This window comes from Lithobates pipiens, unplaced genomic scaffold (assembly GCF_037356315.1).
Source record: "Lithobates pipiens isolate NorthernLeopardFrog02 unplaced genomic scaffold, aLitPip1_a1.2 Scaffold_19, whole genome shotgun sequence".
In the NCBI taxonomy this organism is placed as follows: Eukaryota; Metazoa; Chordata; class Amphibia; order Anura; family Ranidae; genus Lithobates; species Lithobates pipiens.
In genome coordinates, this window is record NW_027507764.1 from 291,011,319 (window position 1) to 291,029,503 (window position 18,185).

The window sequence follows — 18,185 nt, forward strand, 5'->3', positions numbered from 1 at the left end:
TAGTAATGTGATTACCCTCACCAGAAATGTTACCCCTATTGGGGTGGATAAGCCTCTACAGTATGAGCCACTGTGCTGCTCTCTGGCATTAGCTGGTGGTGTTGTCCTAGGAGACGCTTGCTCATCCAATGGTGTTATATCCGCGTTATTATGTAAGGTGAAGAAAAGAATACATCCATGGTGTAGTACGTATTGGTAATGAATTTATTGAAAAGAAATCTACTTATGTCACATTAAGCATAAATCGCTGTTTAAAAATACCGCCGGCCGCTGCCGTCTGTATGGAAGGTGCCAAGCCCTACGCGTTTCGTCACACGGACATCATCTGGAGTGGCCATCTTAGTGCACCTTTTTCCTTTATATAGGGTGCAATTTTCTACTGCACCTGCGCGGCAATTACACCGCCATTTTGGCCAAGGGAATGCCATCCTTGCTAGAAGATGGGCAGTCCCCGGCCACATGACGAGTATGACTCGTATTAAGGGGAGATGAACATTGCATCCCATATTTAAATGCCCGCCGTATTTAAATACTCTGACGCCGCATGTGGATGGGAATTGCTCTAAGCGGCATCGGACCTTCATCGGCAATATCCAGATGAATCGTGGCACCCAAATGAAAACATATAGAACATTTTTATGAAAGCAAAAATTATATGTATAAACAAATGAAAAAAATGTGCAAAAATAAAAAATATGTTAAATATTTATAATAAGAATAAAAGATAGAAATAAAAATAAAATGAAAATAAAACTAAAATAAAAATATTTAAAAAGGAAAATGTTACCAATATATTAAAAAAAAAACTAAAATAAAAACCTGAAATAAAAAATTGAAATAGAAAATTACCACCCTCTATCAAAAGGGGCAACTTCTATATACATTTTTTTAATAAAAAATTTACAAAATCTGGTAATGGGAAAGGGAAGAATTCCTTTTAATAGACCTAAGGACAAATTTCTCCAGTCTATATGTATAACACTCAGCCCGTAAAAACTCAACTTTGAACTTTATATGTATAACATTCGACCCATGAGGCCTAAACTTTAAGTCTTCACACTGGACCCACCAGTGTAAGACCTTAATATGATGCATGAAATGGGGGGGAGTTCAGGTGGTATGAGTCTATAAAAGTCTGACTCTTATTTCACCTCTAACAAACCTTGATGAACAGGAGAAACTAAAAGAATATATATGGAGCTTCTATGTTCATTTGTACTTTAAATCTTTAAAGTAAAGGGAGCGGTCTAAACTGGTAGTGCTATTCAGATAAAGGGCCTATATGCATGTTGGTTTATTCCGTACTAGGCCGTTCCCCAAAGTTATAGCCTAGAGGATAAGGTGAATATATCCAATCCTAAAATCACCCATGAGGGTGTACCACATTCCCCACTCACCAAATAAAATGGACCCCTAGCTTTTCAGTCTAGGGGTCATTCAGGCTTGAACGCTGGCCATGAATGGCAATTCACAGAAGGGTCCAATGAAGATCTCCCCCAGTCGTGATGGTGAAAAGTTGGTAGTGACACTAAAAATGAAAAGAAGGCACTGATAATGAAGTACAGTTGGCAGATGTTTATTGCGCCAAAAACGTAGGTTGCTACTTACAAAATAGAGAAGTTAAACACACATATCACAATGCAGGGATAAAATCCAGAAAATGCATCCAGTGTGCATTCCACTGAAACGACTTTGGACTTGACACTGGAAATTACGTCAGCGCATTTCGCCCTCCCACAAGGCGTCATCAAGGACACTGGAGGGGTGTGTGGTACACCTTGAAGTTTGGAGCACAACTGCACTTTAATGATTGCAGCACAGATGCACATTGTATATGGACATCTTTTATTCACTTTATATTTTGATAGATTTTTTCACTTATGAGATTCTTTTTTGATGTATACACTTTTGTGAGTGCTGTAATTCTTTCATAGTATTTGCATGCAGGCCAACCCTGTGTAAAGCTCAGCCTCCATCTTTGAAAAAAACTAAATTCCAGTGAATGAAATGGGCGGGCCATGGCCATTAAGGCTTGGTAGAATGGGTTTAGATGATGGACATCCTCCAGCCAAGAGATGAGGCAGGATTTATCTGATTTGCTGTAGCTCTAATGTATACTGTAGGAAGCTCAGAGAAATCGGAGTGAGAAACTTCAGTATAGGAGTCTGTACAGCTGCAAGACTGGAGATCCTTTTTAGGTTACATTTCTATACATTGGTCACAGGAAACCTACTTGATCTGGACCGCTTAAGCTATAAGAAATGAATAGAACTATTTATTATTATTTTTTCTAGCTTTTAAACTGATTACATTTCCTGTCATTTAGAATCTGTAGTATGCCACTAAAAGATGAGACCGGATTCTATAGACAAAGAATCATATCACAAGTAAACATTAAATCCTCTTAAAATGACCTGGAGCCAATAATATTTGAAACATTTAAAGCTTGCGTTTGCCATGTGCTTCACTGCCAGGGTCTCGGTTGTTAATTAAAAAGAAAAAATCTAGAGAACTGTGAATAATGATTTAATAGTTTTTTTTTTTTTTTTTTTTGTCTACTCTGCAGTGTGTACACAAGGATGTACTGGAAGGTCACACCGAAGCTGTGTGTGCTGTTCATGCTGTCTATAGGCCAACAGAATCTGGGGATGACCTTCTTGTGGCATCTGCTGCTTCTGACTCGACTGTCCGAATATGGTTGAGAAGCCAGTCAAAAAGTAAGTGTGTGTTGTGTGTGTTTTTTTTTTTTTTTTTCCATTTGTATTTTAGTTCCACTTGTTTGTGAGTTTTATTAAGTCAGCAGCTACAAAAAGTGTAGCTAGTGACTTTTAATAAACAGACACCTACCTGTCCCATGGTCCAACATTGCAGCCGCCTGAAGCCTCGCTCCTCTCTCCCTCCTCTTCATGGCACAGTCATTGCAAGTGCAGGCACCTGGCTGTGACAGCTTGTGGCTTCATAGCCTGGCGCACACTGCGCATGCGCTTTTAGTGGCCAGGCAATCTTCTGGGACATGTCCCAGAAGATTGCAGAGTGGGGGGGGGGGGAGGGGAGTCGCCGGGGGGGCATTAAATACCTCTCAAAACTGGCACCTAAAAAATTTGCATGTCAAATGTAGCGCGTAAGGGGGCGAGGAGTGCTTAAAGTGGATGTTCCACTTTTGGGTGGAACTCCGCCTTAATATTCTGTTACTCTGAGTCTATACAGAAACCAGTAGAGATTGGCTGGCTTGGTTTCCCTAATGCTTAAGTCAAAGTTCATCTCTATGTCCCCCAGAGTTGTCATATACCTACTGATCAATGCCCTAGCACTTGACTGGGCTGCGCAGATAAAATTATTTTCTTTTTTTTTTCTAAACTCTTGAAGAATACACTTGTCTAAAGTAGTACAAGACTTAAGCTGACCATAGATGGTTATAATCTTAGAGGCTTGAGAAGGGACCGGCTGAGGTTCGAACCATCTATGGGCAGGTTGAACGTACCCAAGTCGATTTATCGATCAACATGTCAGGTTTTTGGCATGCAATTATTACCAGTGGCTATAGCTGCTAGCAATAGTCATTGTGTTCTCCAGGCAGGGATGGCTCCCCATGCCCCCCTGCCGGGAGAACACAATAGCTCCTCGGGAGGGATTCCCCTATTAACACTGACTGTGTGATGGGGGAATCGAGTAATTTTTCTTTCCTCCCCTTGGTTACAAGAAAAAAAAAATCGCACCATCTATGGCCTGCCTAAAACCTGAAACATGTCCAGGAAAAATGTAAATTCCTTGTTTCGTTGATGCCTCTGTATCATCACAGGCGGAAGTCCTGACTTTCTGTAAGTTCAATATAAATAACAGCAGTGTTTAGACACAGAAGATCTTCAAAGGAATGCTAAGGAGTCGTGCACACGGCTGCTTAAAATCTCAGTTTCTAGGCATGCAGGAGTTTTTTTTTTTTTTTTTTTTTGATGATCTAAATTGCTTTCAGGCTGGGTTTACACTGGTGCGATGTTGGATACCGCATGTGATTTGCACTGTTGTGCAGATCAGGTCACATGTGGTGTCTGTGCGATACAAATTCAGCCATACAGATTGTATGGCTGAATTTGCATCAGATTCACACCAAAATGATGCAGGACCCTTTTTTGGTCCGCACTGGAATCGGATCACATGGGTGTTCACACCCATGCGATCCGATTCCTGCACCACATGACAGCTCACACTTCGATATGCAAACCGATCTGGGGGTGTCATTAACTTTCTATTGAAACCTGCAGCGATTTGCATAGGGCACTGTGAACTGCCTGCAAGTCCTATGCGATGCGGGAAACCGCACTGGAATCCCACTGGTTCCCACATCACGCTAGTGTGAACCGTCACTCTGTGTGCCTGTACATACAGGTGTCAAAACATGTGCTAGATATAGATAAGAAAAAAAATCTGCATTACCAGTCTGTATTTTACACGCGTATGTGAATAAAATGTTAATTTGAAGAGGTTGCATTAAAATTCCAATATTCGAGCTAGAATTTATTTTACTTGTGTATGCGCAAATACGCACACATGGTCAAAATAAATGCAATATGTTCAAATATCGGTACTGTGTGCAAGTAATCTTAGGCTCCATGTACATGGATGCTTTGAGGCTTAAAGTGATTGTAAAGGCAGAAGGTTTTTTTTTTTTTTTTATTATCTTAATGTATTCTATGCATTAAAGAGGAAGTAAACCCAAATTTTTATTTTAATTAAGTCTACCTTGTAGAGTATAGCATGTCATGTCATCTGTGCACTTCACATCCCTACTCCTTTATTCTCCAGCTCTCCCAGGATTGGTTGCTCCACACCTCAGCATGATTGAGCATGCTGAAGTCATATGATGCTTTTCCTGGGTTTTGACTGGATGTTTCTCATCATTAGGTGCGATCCACAGATCTATGTGAGAGGAGAAAATACATGGTGCAGTCATCTTGCATGACGCCAGCAATAGACACACAGACAATTGATTTGATTATGGGGAGATTAATCTAATCAGAGCTGGACAGAGGAGAAGCTCCGGTGATCTGATTATTATTATGGTGCGGTGTGTGTCTGATGTCACCTGATCACAGTTGCAGAATTCATTTTGATCACCAGGATGAGTTTATATGGGTGTGGGGTGGATGTCTCACTCTTCCTAGCTTACGTTCAGTAAGGCTGAATGGGCTCAAAGCTCACTGCCTACCTGGGTCACCTAACTGCTCCCACCAAGTCTATATTTTCTTGTACAAACATCACACTGAATAAAGAAGTTCTCCTCTCCAGCCTGCATCCTGATGTCCCTTCCCATCCCCACATTTTCCCCAAACCATAGCTGTCTAATCATGTCATATCCCATACCCATTCATCCACGTGATACAGGAGTTGATCAGAGATTGTGCTTACATGATACAGGAGTTGGTAAAGAGTGTGTGGACATGAAACAGGAGTTGGTCAGAGAGTGTGCGGACATAATACAGCTGCTGCGAAATGTGGGCGTGGATGAAAATGTGTAGCGGTACCCCTGTAGGGGCTGCTGAGTATATTGGTTTGTCTGTCACCCTGTCCAGCCAGGCACACACCTTTTCAGTCCTCAGACAATTAAGCAGTCCTTACATTTTTGTTTTTGTTTCTTTTATTGAGGGGATATTAAACTTGGATGGGGACTCGGGAGATGCCCAGATGATCAAACATTGGAACTTGGGACTCTATATACATCCTGTATATACACCACTTAATTTCTCCTCCTTTCACATCACTTCCTTTCTTGTGAATATCACTCCATACTCCTGTACATCGCTTCTTCTCTTCTTAGTATCACTCCATACTTCTGTACATTGCTTCCTGTCTTTCATTCTCCAGACTAGCTAGCACTGTAGGCCTGACACTGGCTCAGCAAGACCTAAAGCAAATGCCCTTCACAGGCAAGGACCGCGGGCCCCTATGGTGTAGCAAAAAGAAAATAGTAAGTTCTGGTGCTAGCTGTCCTACATGATACCAGTCAGCCCTCTTAAGGCCCTGCCAGCCCTCCTGGGTGCAGCTATCTGACAGTATGGAAGAGAAATGCCACTCCAGGTGGAAACAGGTGAGCTGAGAACTGGACTCCTCCCACGGATGCTAGCCTAGGCTTGCCGGCCATGCAGTAGATACAAGAAGGAATGGATGGCTGCACACGAAGTAGTGGAAAGTCTCTTTATTGTAAAATCCATAAACGTGAATGACGGACAGGACGAGAAAAGCAGGTACCGATAGATGCATTTCACACAGCAACGCTGTCAGCTTTCCGATACTCACACCTATGCTGTGCTTAATGGGGACCCAACTAAATATTTCAAGACGCTTCTGTACAAATTGGTAGATAGGGGGAAACGGTTAGGATTGTTTAATCAAAAAGAAGAAAAGGCTTTAATTCCCGAACACACCATCCTATCCACTTTATACCAGTTGCCCAAAACACAAAGTATTGGAACCTCTACATGGTAGGCCGATTTATATTTGGGTATTGGGTCCCTTAATGAGAGATTACGGCAGTTGCTGGACAAACTACTTCACTTCAGCCTTTGGTGGTTCAGCTACCAGGTTATCTCTAAGACACTAACCATCTATTACATTTAGTTGAGAGCCTGGATTGGGAGGACAATGCATCTTGGCTAATGTGATGTCTCCACCCTATACTCCTCAATACCCCACCATTTAGCCATTGAGGCTGTTTCTTTTTATCTTGCTTGTATGATGGATTTACCTATTGAGCATCATTTATACGTTCTGGATATTTTGGATTATCTTTTGCTTCACAATTTTTTCTATCTCTTAAGGTGCGGGGCCGCGATGGGATCTAAGTTTTCTCACCTTCCCTCACCAACCTGTATATAGGTTGGTGGGAGTGGTCCCACATCTTTGGAACTGAGAACCCCTTCCGATCATAGATTAGGCTGTACCTGAGGTATATAGATGACCTGTTAATCGTTATGATAGATGGAGTCTCTAGTCTTGATCACTTTCTTGAATTTTTTTTTTAGATATCAACAACAAGAATTTATAATGAGCCCTATTTTAAGGGATGTCAGTGGAACATGTCAGGATAATGAATAAGCACAGCGTTACTGCGTGAAACGTGTCTACCTGTACTTGCTTTTCTTGTCCTGTGGTGTCATTCATGTTTATGGATTTTACAATAAAGAGACTTTCCACTACCCCGGTGTGCAGCCATCCATTCCTTCTTCTATGCAACTACCCGACTCCATTGCCCATGACACCACAGGCCTCTCCTCTGGTTCTGCTCCCATCTCCGACTTCACCCAGTCCTTTCAGGTGTCCCTTACCAACCCTCTTGGCTGCAACTGATGGTTCCTCTCCCTGGAGGCTTGCCCAGCAGTACACTGCCCCACTGTCCTCTCTTCCTCCTGCTGCGCCTCCTGTCCAGGACAACTCCACGTTTTCTTGGATCACCCTGTCCACACCCAAGGTCACCCCCCCCCCAGACTGGGGTGCTCCTTCCAAGTCCCCGACAGTCTCAGTTCCATCTCTTCAACCTAACAGCTTCTCTCAAACTGGGTATTTGAGACCTGCCTACTGCCAATTCCAAGTTTTGGATTGGTCAGGGCTCTTTAGAATAACACAGGCATCTCCACCTCCCCTTCTCTCTTTACAGAACTTTCTAGAGAGCTCTGGAAAGGAGAGGGAGGTCTTGGTGATGCTGCCTGTGATTCACCCAGCTTCTACCCTGAGCCATTTCCAGCCCAGATCAAACAAAAACAAAGAGATCTGGCTGCCAGCCTGGCCTGCCTAAATGTACCTACACTAACAACTCTAATGCTAGCACCTACACTATTAAAGGATGCTACAATTGCGTAAAATATTGGGCATTGGCTTAAAGGGGTGTGGTTTAATACAGTCTGAGATGACTTGCAGAATGTGTTAATGTTAAATAGGGAATGTACAGTGCAGAGTGGGCGGCGGGGGGTAGTATGTGCAGAACTGGAGTATGGAGGGTATAGTGATGAGTAGTATGTGCGGGAGCGGAGTGCAGAGTGTATGGAGAAGAGTAGTATGTATAGAAGAGTATGGAGGTGAGACATCAGCATGGTGCCATTAGCTCACGCTGCTGTCAATCAGCCAGCCAATGAGGAGAGAGAGGGGGCTGGGCAACGGCATTGTGTCTGAATGGACATAAGGTGCTGTGGCTCAGCTCAGGTGCCCCCCCCCCCTCTCTGGTGCCACACTTGCCACCTTTCAAGGATACCTAGCTTTCACAGGCACCCTGTTCCCACTTCTGGGAGCCTCAGCCGCGAGTTTTGACATCTCCGCCCAGGTTCCCTCCTTCTCCCCCGGCCGCCTGCCCAATAGGAGAGAGGAATGGAGCCTCGCGCATGCGCAGTATGGTTCCTGGTGTGAAGACGTAAAGCTTCACTGCCGGGTTCCCTTACTCGCAGTGTAGGCGGCATGCACCCAACAGCTGATGGAAACAGCTGTGGTGCTGTCATTGCTGGACTCCAGGACAGGTAAATGTCCGATTTATCAAAAGTCGGCAGCTGCAGCATGTGCAGATGCTGGCTTTAAATTTTTACAGCATTGGGCGGACCTCCGCTTTAAGTTCTGGTCTGTTGTTAAATCTCTGTGTTTTGTCTTGTGGAGCCACAGGTGATGCACACAGCCACCCATAGGAGTAAATAGCTGTACGAGATTATTATAGCCTCAAGTTGTCTGTGTGCATGAGGCCTTTACGTAGTTTAAGATATGTGTATGTGATCGGTTCTACCTGCAAATATATTTCTAAAGCCTCATAAACCTAAGCATTTCTTAACCACTTCAGCCCCTGAAGATTTGGCTGCTCAATGACCATGCCATTTTTTGCGATACCGCCAATTGCATGGCTGTGCGACGCTGTATCCAAACAAAATATTTTTTTTTCCCACAAATAGAGCTATCTTGGTGGTATTTGATCTTCTCTGTGGTTTTTATTTTTTGTGCTATAAACAAAAGAAGATCGTCAATTTCGAAAAAAAAAAAAAACTTTTTTACTTTTTGCTATAATATCCCACATTTAAAAAAAACAAAAAACAAAAAAAAAAATGTTTTTCTTCAGTTTAGGCCTATATGTATTCTTCTATATATTTTTTGGTAAAAAAAAAATCGCAATAAGCGTATATTGATTGTTTTATAGCATAGCAGTTATAGCATCTACAAAATAGGGGCTAGATTTATGGCATTGTTATTATTATTATTATTATTATTATTATTATTATTATTATTATTTTTTACTAGTAAGGACGGCGATCTGTGATTTTTGTGACAGTCATTATTGTGGCGGACAAATTGGACACTTTTTTGACACATTTTTGGGACCAGTGACCATTATACAGCGATCAGTGCTATAAAAATGCACTGATTACTATATAAATGTTACTGCTAGGGAAGGGGTTAACACTAGGGGATGATCAAGGGGTTAAATGTGTTCCCTCAGTGTATTCTAACTGTAGGGGGATGGGTCTGTCTAGGAAGAGAGGGAGATTAGTGTTCATACTTGGTATGAACACACGATCTGTCTCTACTCCCCTGAAAGACCCAGGATTTGTGTGTTTACACAGATACCGGTTCTCGCTCTGTCACAAGCGATTGCGGGTGCCCGGCGGTCATTGCGTCCGCTAGACACATGCTGTGGGTGTGCGCCCCTAGTAGCCAAAAGGAAAAGTGATGTAAGGTAACGTTGTTTTGCCCAGCTGAGCCAACCTTAAATTACAACTAAAGGCAAAACATATTTTTTGTTTTGGATAGAGTGGAGAGGGATTAGAACACCTGTCAGTTGTTATTGCTGTCTGTGTCCCCATTAGGGAGATTCACCCTCTCTTTGTCCTGTTTATCATTATCATCGATAATGGCCATTTTTTGTGATACTGCACTGCGTTGCTTTAAATGACAATTGCAAGGTCCCCCAAAAAAATTGAGGTCTTTTTTGTTATTTAAAAAAAAAAAAAAACCCTGCTATACTTGCCTGCTCTGTGCAGTAGTTTTGCACAGAACAGCCCATATCCTCCTCTTCTCGGGTCCCTGTTCGGTGCTCCTTGCCCCTCCCTCCTGTTGAGTGCCCACACAGCAAACAGCTTGCTATGGGGGCACCTGAGCCACAGCTCCCTGTGTCCGTTCAAACATGGAGTCATGGTCTGGCCCGCCCCTTTTCTCTCCTCATTGGCTGACTCACTTTGTTTGACAGCAGTCTCAGCCAATGAGGAGGGGAGTCCCGGACACTCTTGCCACATCTCTGCATCTAGATGGACCTGAGTTAAGCATTAGGGGGGCTGAGCGGGGCTGCTGCACACAGAAGGCTTTTTATTGCCATGCATAGGATGCATCCTTTACAACCATTTTAAAGTGTAAACGATCACCTTGTAAAACAACCCATTTCGTTTAAAATTGTGTGTATAGATGTAAAATAACATAAACCTTCTCCCTCTCCTTTTTAAAAAATGATCACAGCCCCTCTGTTCCTTCTGTTCTCAGCTACAGATTTTGGGAGGAGAAGCAGCAGTACACTGAACTTCCCAGTGATAAGCTGTGCAAGGGAGACATGTCAAGACAAGTCTGAACACTGGAGGAGAGCAGGCTGAGTAGGGAACTGACCACTGTGTGCTCTTCTGCCTAATGTGGTCGTTTGTTAACAGGAAAGCAGAGTGCCTGGCAGCATCACCAGGCACCACACACCAAGGAAGCAGTACAAAGAGAACAGGATACTTTTTCATACAAGTACATGGCTCAGTAGGCACATATTAAGAATCTGAAATGTTGGCGTAACAAACGCTTTAATATTTTTGGACATCTCTATGATAAGAGTTCAATACTTTTAGTGTATATCTGCTTTTGCAGCTGTCAACAGTCTGATAATGTCAATTGTACTCTGTAGCCTGAGCGCAACCTTTTTAAAAGTCATCCTTTTTAACACCATTAACATTTTTTTTTAAGGTGAAAATACCTTTTATTTACTTGTGTGTTTGTTTTTTTTTTTTTTTTTTTTTTAAGCGGACTGTCTCCAAACCTTGTCATTTGGGAATGGATTTGTACAGGGTGTCTGCCTATCTGTTTTACCTGGCACGCAGGGTAAGTAGAGGTTATGGTAAAAAGTGAATTTAAATTTCTTTAAAAAAATAAGGAAAATTTATTACTTCTACCTTCTGTCAATTTACAGAACAAGGGCTGCCCCAGCTAATTGGCTTTCAGATTTAGGTTAGATGAGTGTTGGCAATTTTCTACGTGTTATCAGCCAATTAATGTTTCACTTTGCATAAGGCTGAGTTCACACTGGCATTAAGAGCAGGCGTTTGACAGGCCTTAAAAAGACCCCTCAAACGCCTATGCACAAGATACAATAGACAGCACATAGTGCTGTTCACACGAAGTGCTGCGTTGCTTCAAAATTGAAGCCTTGTGTTGAGTCGAGTGGCATTTAAAGCCTTTCAGCACCTCCCTTGCAAGTCTATGGTAATACCTCACAAATGGTCTGTCTGGCGGTTGCAGATGCAGTTGCGGGGCATTAAGATTTGTTCATTTACTGTAATGGAATAGGCATTTGTGGAGCAGTTTTAACGCTCGTTAAACGCTTCAAAACTGCCCATAGAGCATGTGGGGAGCATTTTTAAACAGCTCATTACTGCTTGTAAAAAAGGCCTGTCTAATGCCCATACTAAAGCTCTTTGACGCCTGTGTGATGTCCATACAAATGCTATTGGAGCGTTAGGAATTTAGGCAAGTGTGAACAAGCCCTTAAGGACCTAAGATGTACCTGATATGCCCTATAGTCTTTCTCCACTGAACGCATGCTTAAAATTGTAGCTGCCAGGATCAATGGGTACGTTGTCAGCTTAGATCCTGGCTGTGTAGCAGTGCTACTGTTAGCGGCTGTTTTAAAATTGTTCAGTAGAATCATCTGTTCACCTCAGTGCTGAAATGGCCTTAGCTATGGCAGAGAGACTGTACCCCAGGTCACAGTCATTGGTTTTGGGTTATAGCAGCTCACAAGCAGGCAGTCAAATTGAAGAAACTGATTGCCAAGCAAAAGCAAAGTCCATGCTTGGATCAAACCAGGCAGCATTCAGTCAGAATACATGCAAAAGATTGAGGCAGGCATTAAACAGCGGAAATGGGAAACAAATGGTCCAAGATCAAAACATTGATGATCACAATACCAAAACTCGTAAGGATCTGCAAGAATTTTATGGGGCACTATCTCAGAGCATTGAAGAGATTTTTAGCCTAGTGCTTGTTTCTAACTAAGGTTTATGAATTTGGTGTTTTGCTTTGTGACTTTAAAAAAACAAAGCAAATATAAATCTAGTATAAATAAATATAGAAAATAATTAATAAAACCTGGATAAAATATAAATAATAAAGCTGGATGGAAAGAAATGTAAAATATAGGCCAATTTTTCCAAACATTTCTGGCATTATTTTATGTCTGCATTCAGGGTCAATCGTTCACAGGTAACCTACTTGCAAGTGGCCACCAATAGCTGGGGGAGCTGTCAGCCTTGCATTATTTCGCCCCAGCTAATCGCAAGGAAGCACCGCTGGGTCTCCTGCATCTGATGGCAAACTGCCCCATTCACAAGTGTGAAGAGGGTAAACATCGGAACACACCTGATTTTATTCTATGTCTCCAGGTCCAAGAGTGGCAAGTAATTTTTGTGGTAAATTTGACCTAAACTACAGGAACTGCATACAGTAGTCCTTGTGTAATTTCAAGAGCACATTTCTAGGCATACCTTCCTTGTTTTTCTAAATTCTCTTGTGTAGACCTGTAGACTCCATAGACTTGAATGTATACAAAGTAATATTTTGTACTGGCATGAGCAACTGTCAGAGCACAGGGAAAGAAAAGGGAAGAAGTAAACTCATATTTTGTTGAGTTGTTTGATCTCCGGTAATATATTTAATCACTTGCCATCTGGGGCAGTTTTGACATTTTTCAATTGCATGGTAAAATCAGCATTTTTTTGCTAGAAAATGCTTGTAACCCCCCAATCGTTAAATATTTTCAGAAAACAGAGGCCCTGGGAAATAAAATGGTGGCTGTTGCAATTTCTTTATGTCGTTCAATGTTTGCGCAGCCATTTATCAAACGCAAATGTTTAGGAAAATAAATTTGAATCATTTTTTAAAAAATGCACTTAATTTTTATCCTTCTCTTCTGATTTATCCTTACCTGCATCTCAGAACCATGGCCCTCCTCAACGTTGTAACCCTTCAGTCGCTTTTTTTTTCTGTGCTGTTCATAACCTTAGACTTCTACATGGCTCTCCAGTGTCAGGAAATGCTTGAAAGAGGGATCCATAGCTATGGGGGTATCGATGGCGCAGGTGTGGTCAGTGCACTTTGCAAAGCGGTAATAAAATATATACGGTACATATAAGGTGGAGGCAGGACTACGTATGAAACGTTTTTACAGTTGATTTCTATTTATTTATTTTCTCAAATTGCACTTATTAATTTATATCAACGCATCTGCTATAGAGCCTTGATTGCTCTTTAGTGATAGTAAATTTAGACTGACTTATCACATAGCAATGTTCTGTAACTTCTGTCTACACTGCCCATGTAATTGTAGCACTGTAGTGTCCTTCTTACTGCTTGCATCTTATTAGTCTAATGAAATTCTTTCACTATTTATTTCTTCTTTTTTGCAGTGCCCATTTTAGCTTGCGGAGGAGATGACAGCCGGGTTCATTTGTATGTTAAACAGGATGGGCAGGTAGTTATTCCTTTCACAGTAGGTAATGGTTTACTTGTTAAAAAAAAAAAATGAACATTATTTTCATCAGCTTTGATGTATAGCCTGCTGCTGTCTTTCATGGCTGCTGCAGTAACTACATTAGCTCTGCCTTGATAACCATTGCAAAAAACAATTCTCATTTATAGTCTGTATTTTGAAGTCTTAGGTAATAAGGCCGTTTCTTATCTTTTTGTAATTACTGGATGGAGGAACAAAAAAACTTGTTTCTGTAATTACTGTTAACCTTTATGTAGAGTGTGTGTATTGCCTGAAATGGAGTTGCTGAATACTAAAATATGAACCCCTTTTCGAAACTCCAGCTACTATAAAGTGGAAAGTCAGCAGGCTGTAAATTTTCTCCCTGCTGAGGTTTTGTATTCTGACAGTGGGGAGGCTATAGCCAGCACCGCTGATAGAGTGGGGAAAATCCGACAGTTTGCGGTTGTATAGACATCGATCAGCAGATCGTCTGTTGTTCAACCTTCCTGCTCATACATGGGTCAAAATTTGTCTGGTTCCTGCTGAACTGCCCAAATTTCGATCATTATATGGTCGACTTTGGACTAAGAGCAGACAGACTTTGTCAGTGGGAAATCCACCAGAGCGAGATACCAATTCAATTTCCAGTTTGTTGCCTGCTTGTTTTGTACATTTGTTGTGCACCTGTTATTACAATTTGCTGTTTCCTGGCCACGTGTCTCGCTACATATTTAAATGCAACTTAGATTAAAAACATGGAGAAGCTGTCTTATACTGTAAATTTTATATTAATGAGAATAAATAACTTGGCACATCAGCCCAAAAATAACAACCTGCATGCACAACGTAACCAAAATCACATAAGTGTGTAGGAATCAGTGCTGTGCTCAACTCGCTTAGTGAATTGTGAATTCAATAAATAAAAACATCAGAAGATGAAACAAAAGTGTAAATATTGCAATCAATACATAAATGTGTGAGTACAAAAACAAACACAGAAATATGTTTTTAAACGCTATAAATCCACAGGTTATATAAACTGTGCACTATAATACAGTATATAAATGGTGCAACATTAAAAGTCTGCACGATATGTGAAAAGTCTAAAATATCTAAAACTACTACCCTTAAAATTTGACCCTCATAAAACACACATCTCAATTATACCAGATTCCAGCAACGTGCTTAGTAATGGATGTAGGAATGCTAACCAACCAGTCTCCTTCAGCCAACGTGTATTACCAGCATGATCAGAAATTCTGCCAGCAAAAATCGGATGTGAGCTTTTGGTCAGAAATTCTGCCCGTGTGTATGCTCCATCGGACTTTTACTGGCAGAATTCCAGCCAGCAAAAGATTGAGAGCAGGTTCTCTATTTTTCGGTCGGAAAAAGTTCCTATCCGAAAATGCATTTGTCTGTATGCAATTTGGGCGCGCAAAAAATCACGCATGCTCGGAAACAATTTGACATATGCTCTGAAGCATTGAACTTCTCGGCACGTCGTAGTGTTGTATGTCACCGCGTTCTTGACGGTCGAAAGTTCAGAGAACGTTTGTGTGACCGTGTGTATGCGAGGCAAGCTTGAGCGGAATTCCGTCTGAAAAAAACATGTATGATTGTGTGTATGGGGCATTACATTAATGCCCCATTTACACTGCCGTAAAAGAAAAAGGCATTCGCAACCATATTTTATTTACAGATCTGAATGCAGCTGCATTGTTTTTAATGGAGACATTAACACAGGTGTGTAAAATGCACTGCATTCAGATCTGTAACACAGAATCTAAAAATTTGCTTCTAAGGACAGTGTGGTTAAGTTTTCCTGCAATTGCCTTCCAATAGAAGCAATAGCGATGTTTGACGTTCTCAGTCTACCTTACGGCTCAATTTGCTTTTATTTTATGTTTATGCTTAAAGTGTTACTAAATCCAGGACCTGCATTTTTACTATATCTGGTCTTCCACAGTAAACAGAACATGGAGATGCAGTCGTTTTAGTAAATATAAACTGCTAAATACCCTTTTTCATCAGCAGTATAAAGTAGTCTTGTGACTTCTATCAGTGTCTGCTTAAAGAGGACGTAAACACTACTACTGCCTTTTACCTATCGGTAAGCCTATAATCAGGCTTACCTATCGGTAGTGTAAATATCTCCTAAACAAGCATCGTTTAGGAGATATTTACATTACTTGCAGCCAGTGACATGCGTTCTAAAGGAATGCAACCCCGAACGCATGATATTCTGTCTCTATCATTTAAAATACACCTATGATAAAAATGATAGACCCTTAATTTCTTTGTAAGTGGGCATACCTGCAAAATCTGCAGTGGATCAAATCATTATTTTCTCCACAATATTGAGGCAGACTCGATGGACCACTCGGTTATTGTTTGTTTATTTTTTGCTATCACTTACAGTATGTTTCTGTATACTAGAGGTCGACCGATGTGGGTTTTTCTCTGGCCAATGCCGATATTTAATAATCATGGCGGCCGATGCCGATATTTAGAAATCATGGTGTCTGATGGCTGATATATGATGGCGATTTCAAGCAGCATCTTTGGAGTGGTGTATACCGCTCCTCCACCACTCCTGCCCATTGAAATTAATGGGCACTGCTGTCGAAACGCCTACAATGCAATTTGGCAGCAGCGCTTCAGGGGTGCATTTAACTCCTTCCTCGGCCACTAGCTGGGTTATAAGTGCTCCGCTAGCAGCCGAATAACACCGCTAAAATGACGATAAAGCACCGCTAAAACTAGCAGCGTTTTACCATCAATGCCTGCCCGATCCAGTGTGAAAGCAGCCTTAAGTAATACAGAAAATTTCTTACATTCATACATTTATTAAACAAAACAAACATCCAATCAGTTCACTTGTATGTATAATTTAGATTAAAAAAAACAAAAAAAAACCTATATACTATACTAATATATTAAATACACAAAAACAGGTACTCAAAACTTTTGGGCGTAAAAAATGTGCTAACTTTACTATTAGTTTTTTTTTTAAATCATTAGTGTATTTTTTTCCAAATTATGGCGTTTGAAAGACCGCTGCGCAAATACCGTGTGACATAAAATATTGCAACAACCGCTATTTTATTCCCTAGGGTCTCTGCTAAAATATATAATTTTTGGGGATTCTAAGTGATTTTCTAGCAGAAAATAAAGGATTTTTACTTGTAAGCAGCAAGTGTCAGAAAAGATTTAATCTTTAAATGGTTAAACTGAGAACTCTACACAGGAGTTCGGTCCATTGAAGAGGAAGAAACATTGTATCTCTTTGATCTTTTCTTGGCAGACTGCCCAGAAGTCGCTCCACAGATTAAGTTCAGGCAACTTGCATTGACTTTTATTACAGAAGTCTTTTGCAAGTCGAGCTGAAGATATAATCCCTTTTTTATCAGCACAATCGGCCGATGCCGATTAATTAAACGCCAAATATCGGCCGAAATATTGGTTGACCTTTTAATGTATACCATGCAGAAAGAGATGAGCTAACAGATTCATGAAGAGGAAAATTCAGTGGTTTTCTTTAATGCCAAATTGCTAATTTTCTATTTTGTCAGAAAATGCGCCTGCAGATTTGTCAGATATTCTTTGTTTGAGGTCCCAAATGACGTGACCACCATCAACCCAGGTGAATTTTGGGAGGTGTTTTTCAGGTGTTTTAGTGCTAAAAATAGCGCCTGTAAAGTGCATGAAAAACGTCTCTCAATGCTCCCAATGTGAAAGCCTGAGTGCTCATCAACCCGATGAGCTGGCAAGACGTAAAAAATAAAAAAATAAAAATAAAAAAGAAAAGTCATGCAAGCAAAATTGGAGGAGCAGTGTATACACCACTCCTCCAAAGCCCCTGCCCATTGAAATAAATGGGCACGGCTGCTGAAGCGCCTGCAAAGCTAACCCTTTTCTTTGGTCGCTAGCGGGGAAAAAAAGCACCCCGCTAGCGGCCAAAAAGCGCAGCTAGAACTAGCAACACTTTCTCAGTGTGAGAGGGCTCTTAGGGCTTAACACCAGCTTGCGCATTAAAACTGTCTTGTAATTTGCAGGCTCTTGTCTATGGTGTAGTGGAAGTGGATTGCATTGGTATAATGCACGTCACTGTTTGCTTTTTTATTTATTTATTTTAATGATATTTCATTCACTGTTGTGCAGAGCTGCAGTGCGGTGAGATGTGCTGCCATGAGGTGAGGTGCAGTGTCTGCAGTTTTACACACTGTGCTGCGATTCACCACACCACACCACAGTGTTATGAACAGGACGTGTTGGAGATTTACTTTAGCAATTTAAGGAGACATTGGGGTTGATTCAAACTGGAACTGGAAGGTGCAAAATCTGGTGCAGCTGGGCATGGTAGCCAATCGGCTTCAAACTTCAGCTTAATCAATTTAAGCTTTGACAATAATACCTGGAAGCCTATGTAATTATGTAATGCTGACTGTGG

The 18,185-nt window shown here is 41.3% G+C and overlaps 1 protein-coding gene across 1 annotated transcript in view; it reads left to right on the forward strand.

The window, feature by feature from the left end:
* ELP2 (elongator acetyltransferase complex subunit 2) overlaps positions 1 to 18,185 on the forward strand; it is a 373,658-nt gene that overhangs the window by 40,482 nt on the left and 314,991 nt on the right. The window contains exons 4-6 of the mRNA XM_077492004.1: positions 2,567 to 2,717; positions 11,011 to 11,088; positions 13,671 to 13,735. Of these exons, the coding sequence (XP_077348130.1) occupies positions 2,567 to 2,717; positions 11,011 to 11,088; positions 13,671 to 13,735 (294 nt within the window). The remainder of the gene's footprint in view (positions 1 to 2,566; positions 2,718 to 11,010; positions 11,089 to 13,670; positions 13,736 to 18,185) is intronic.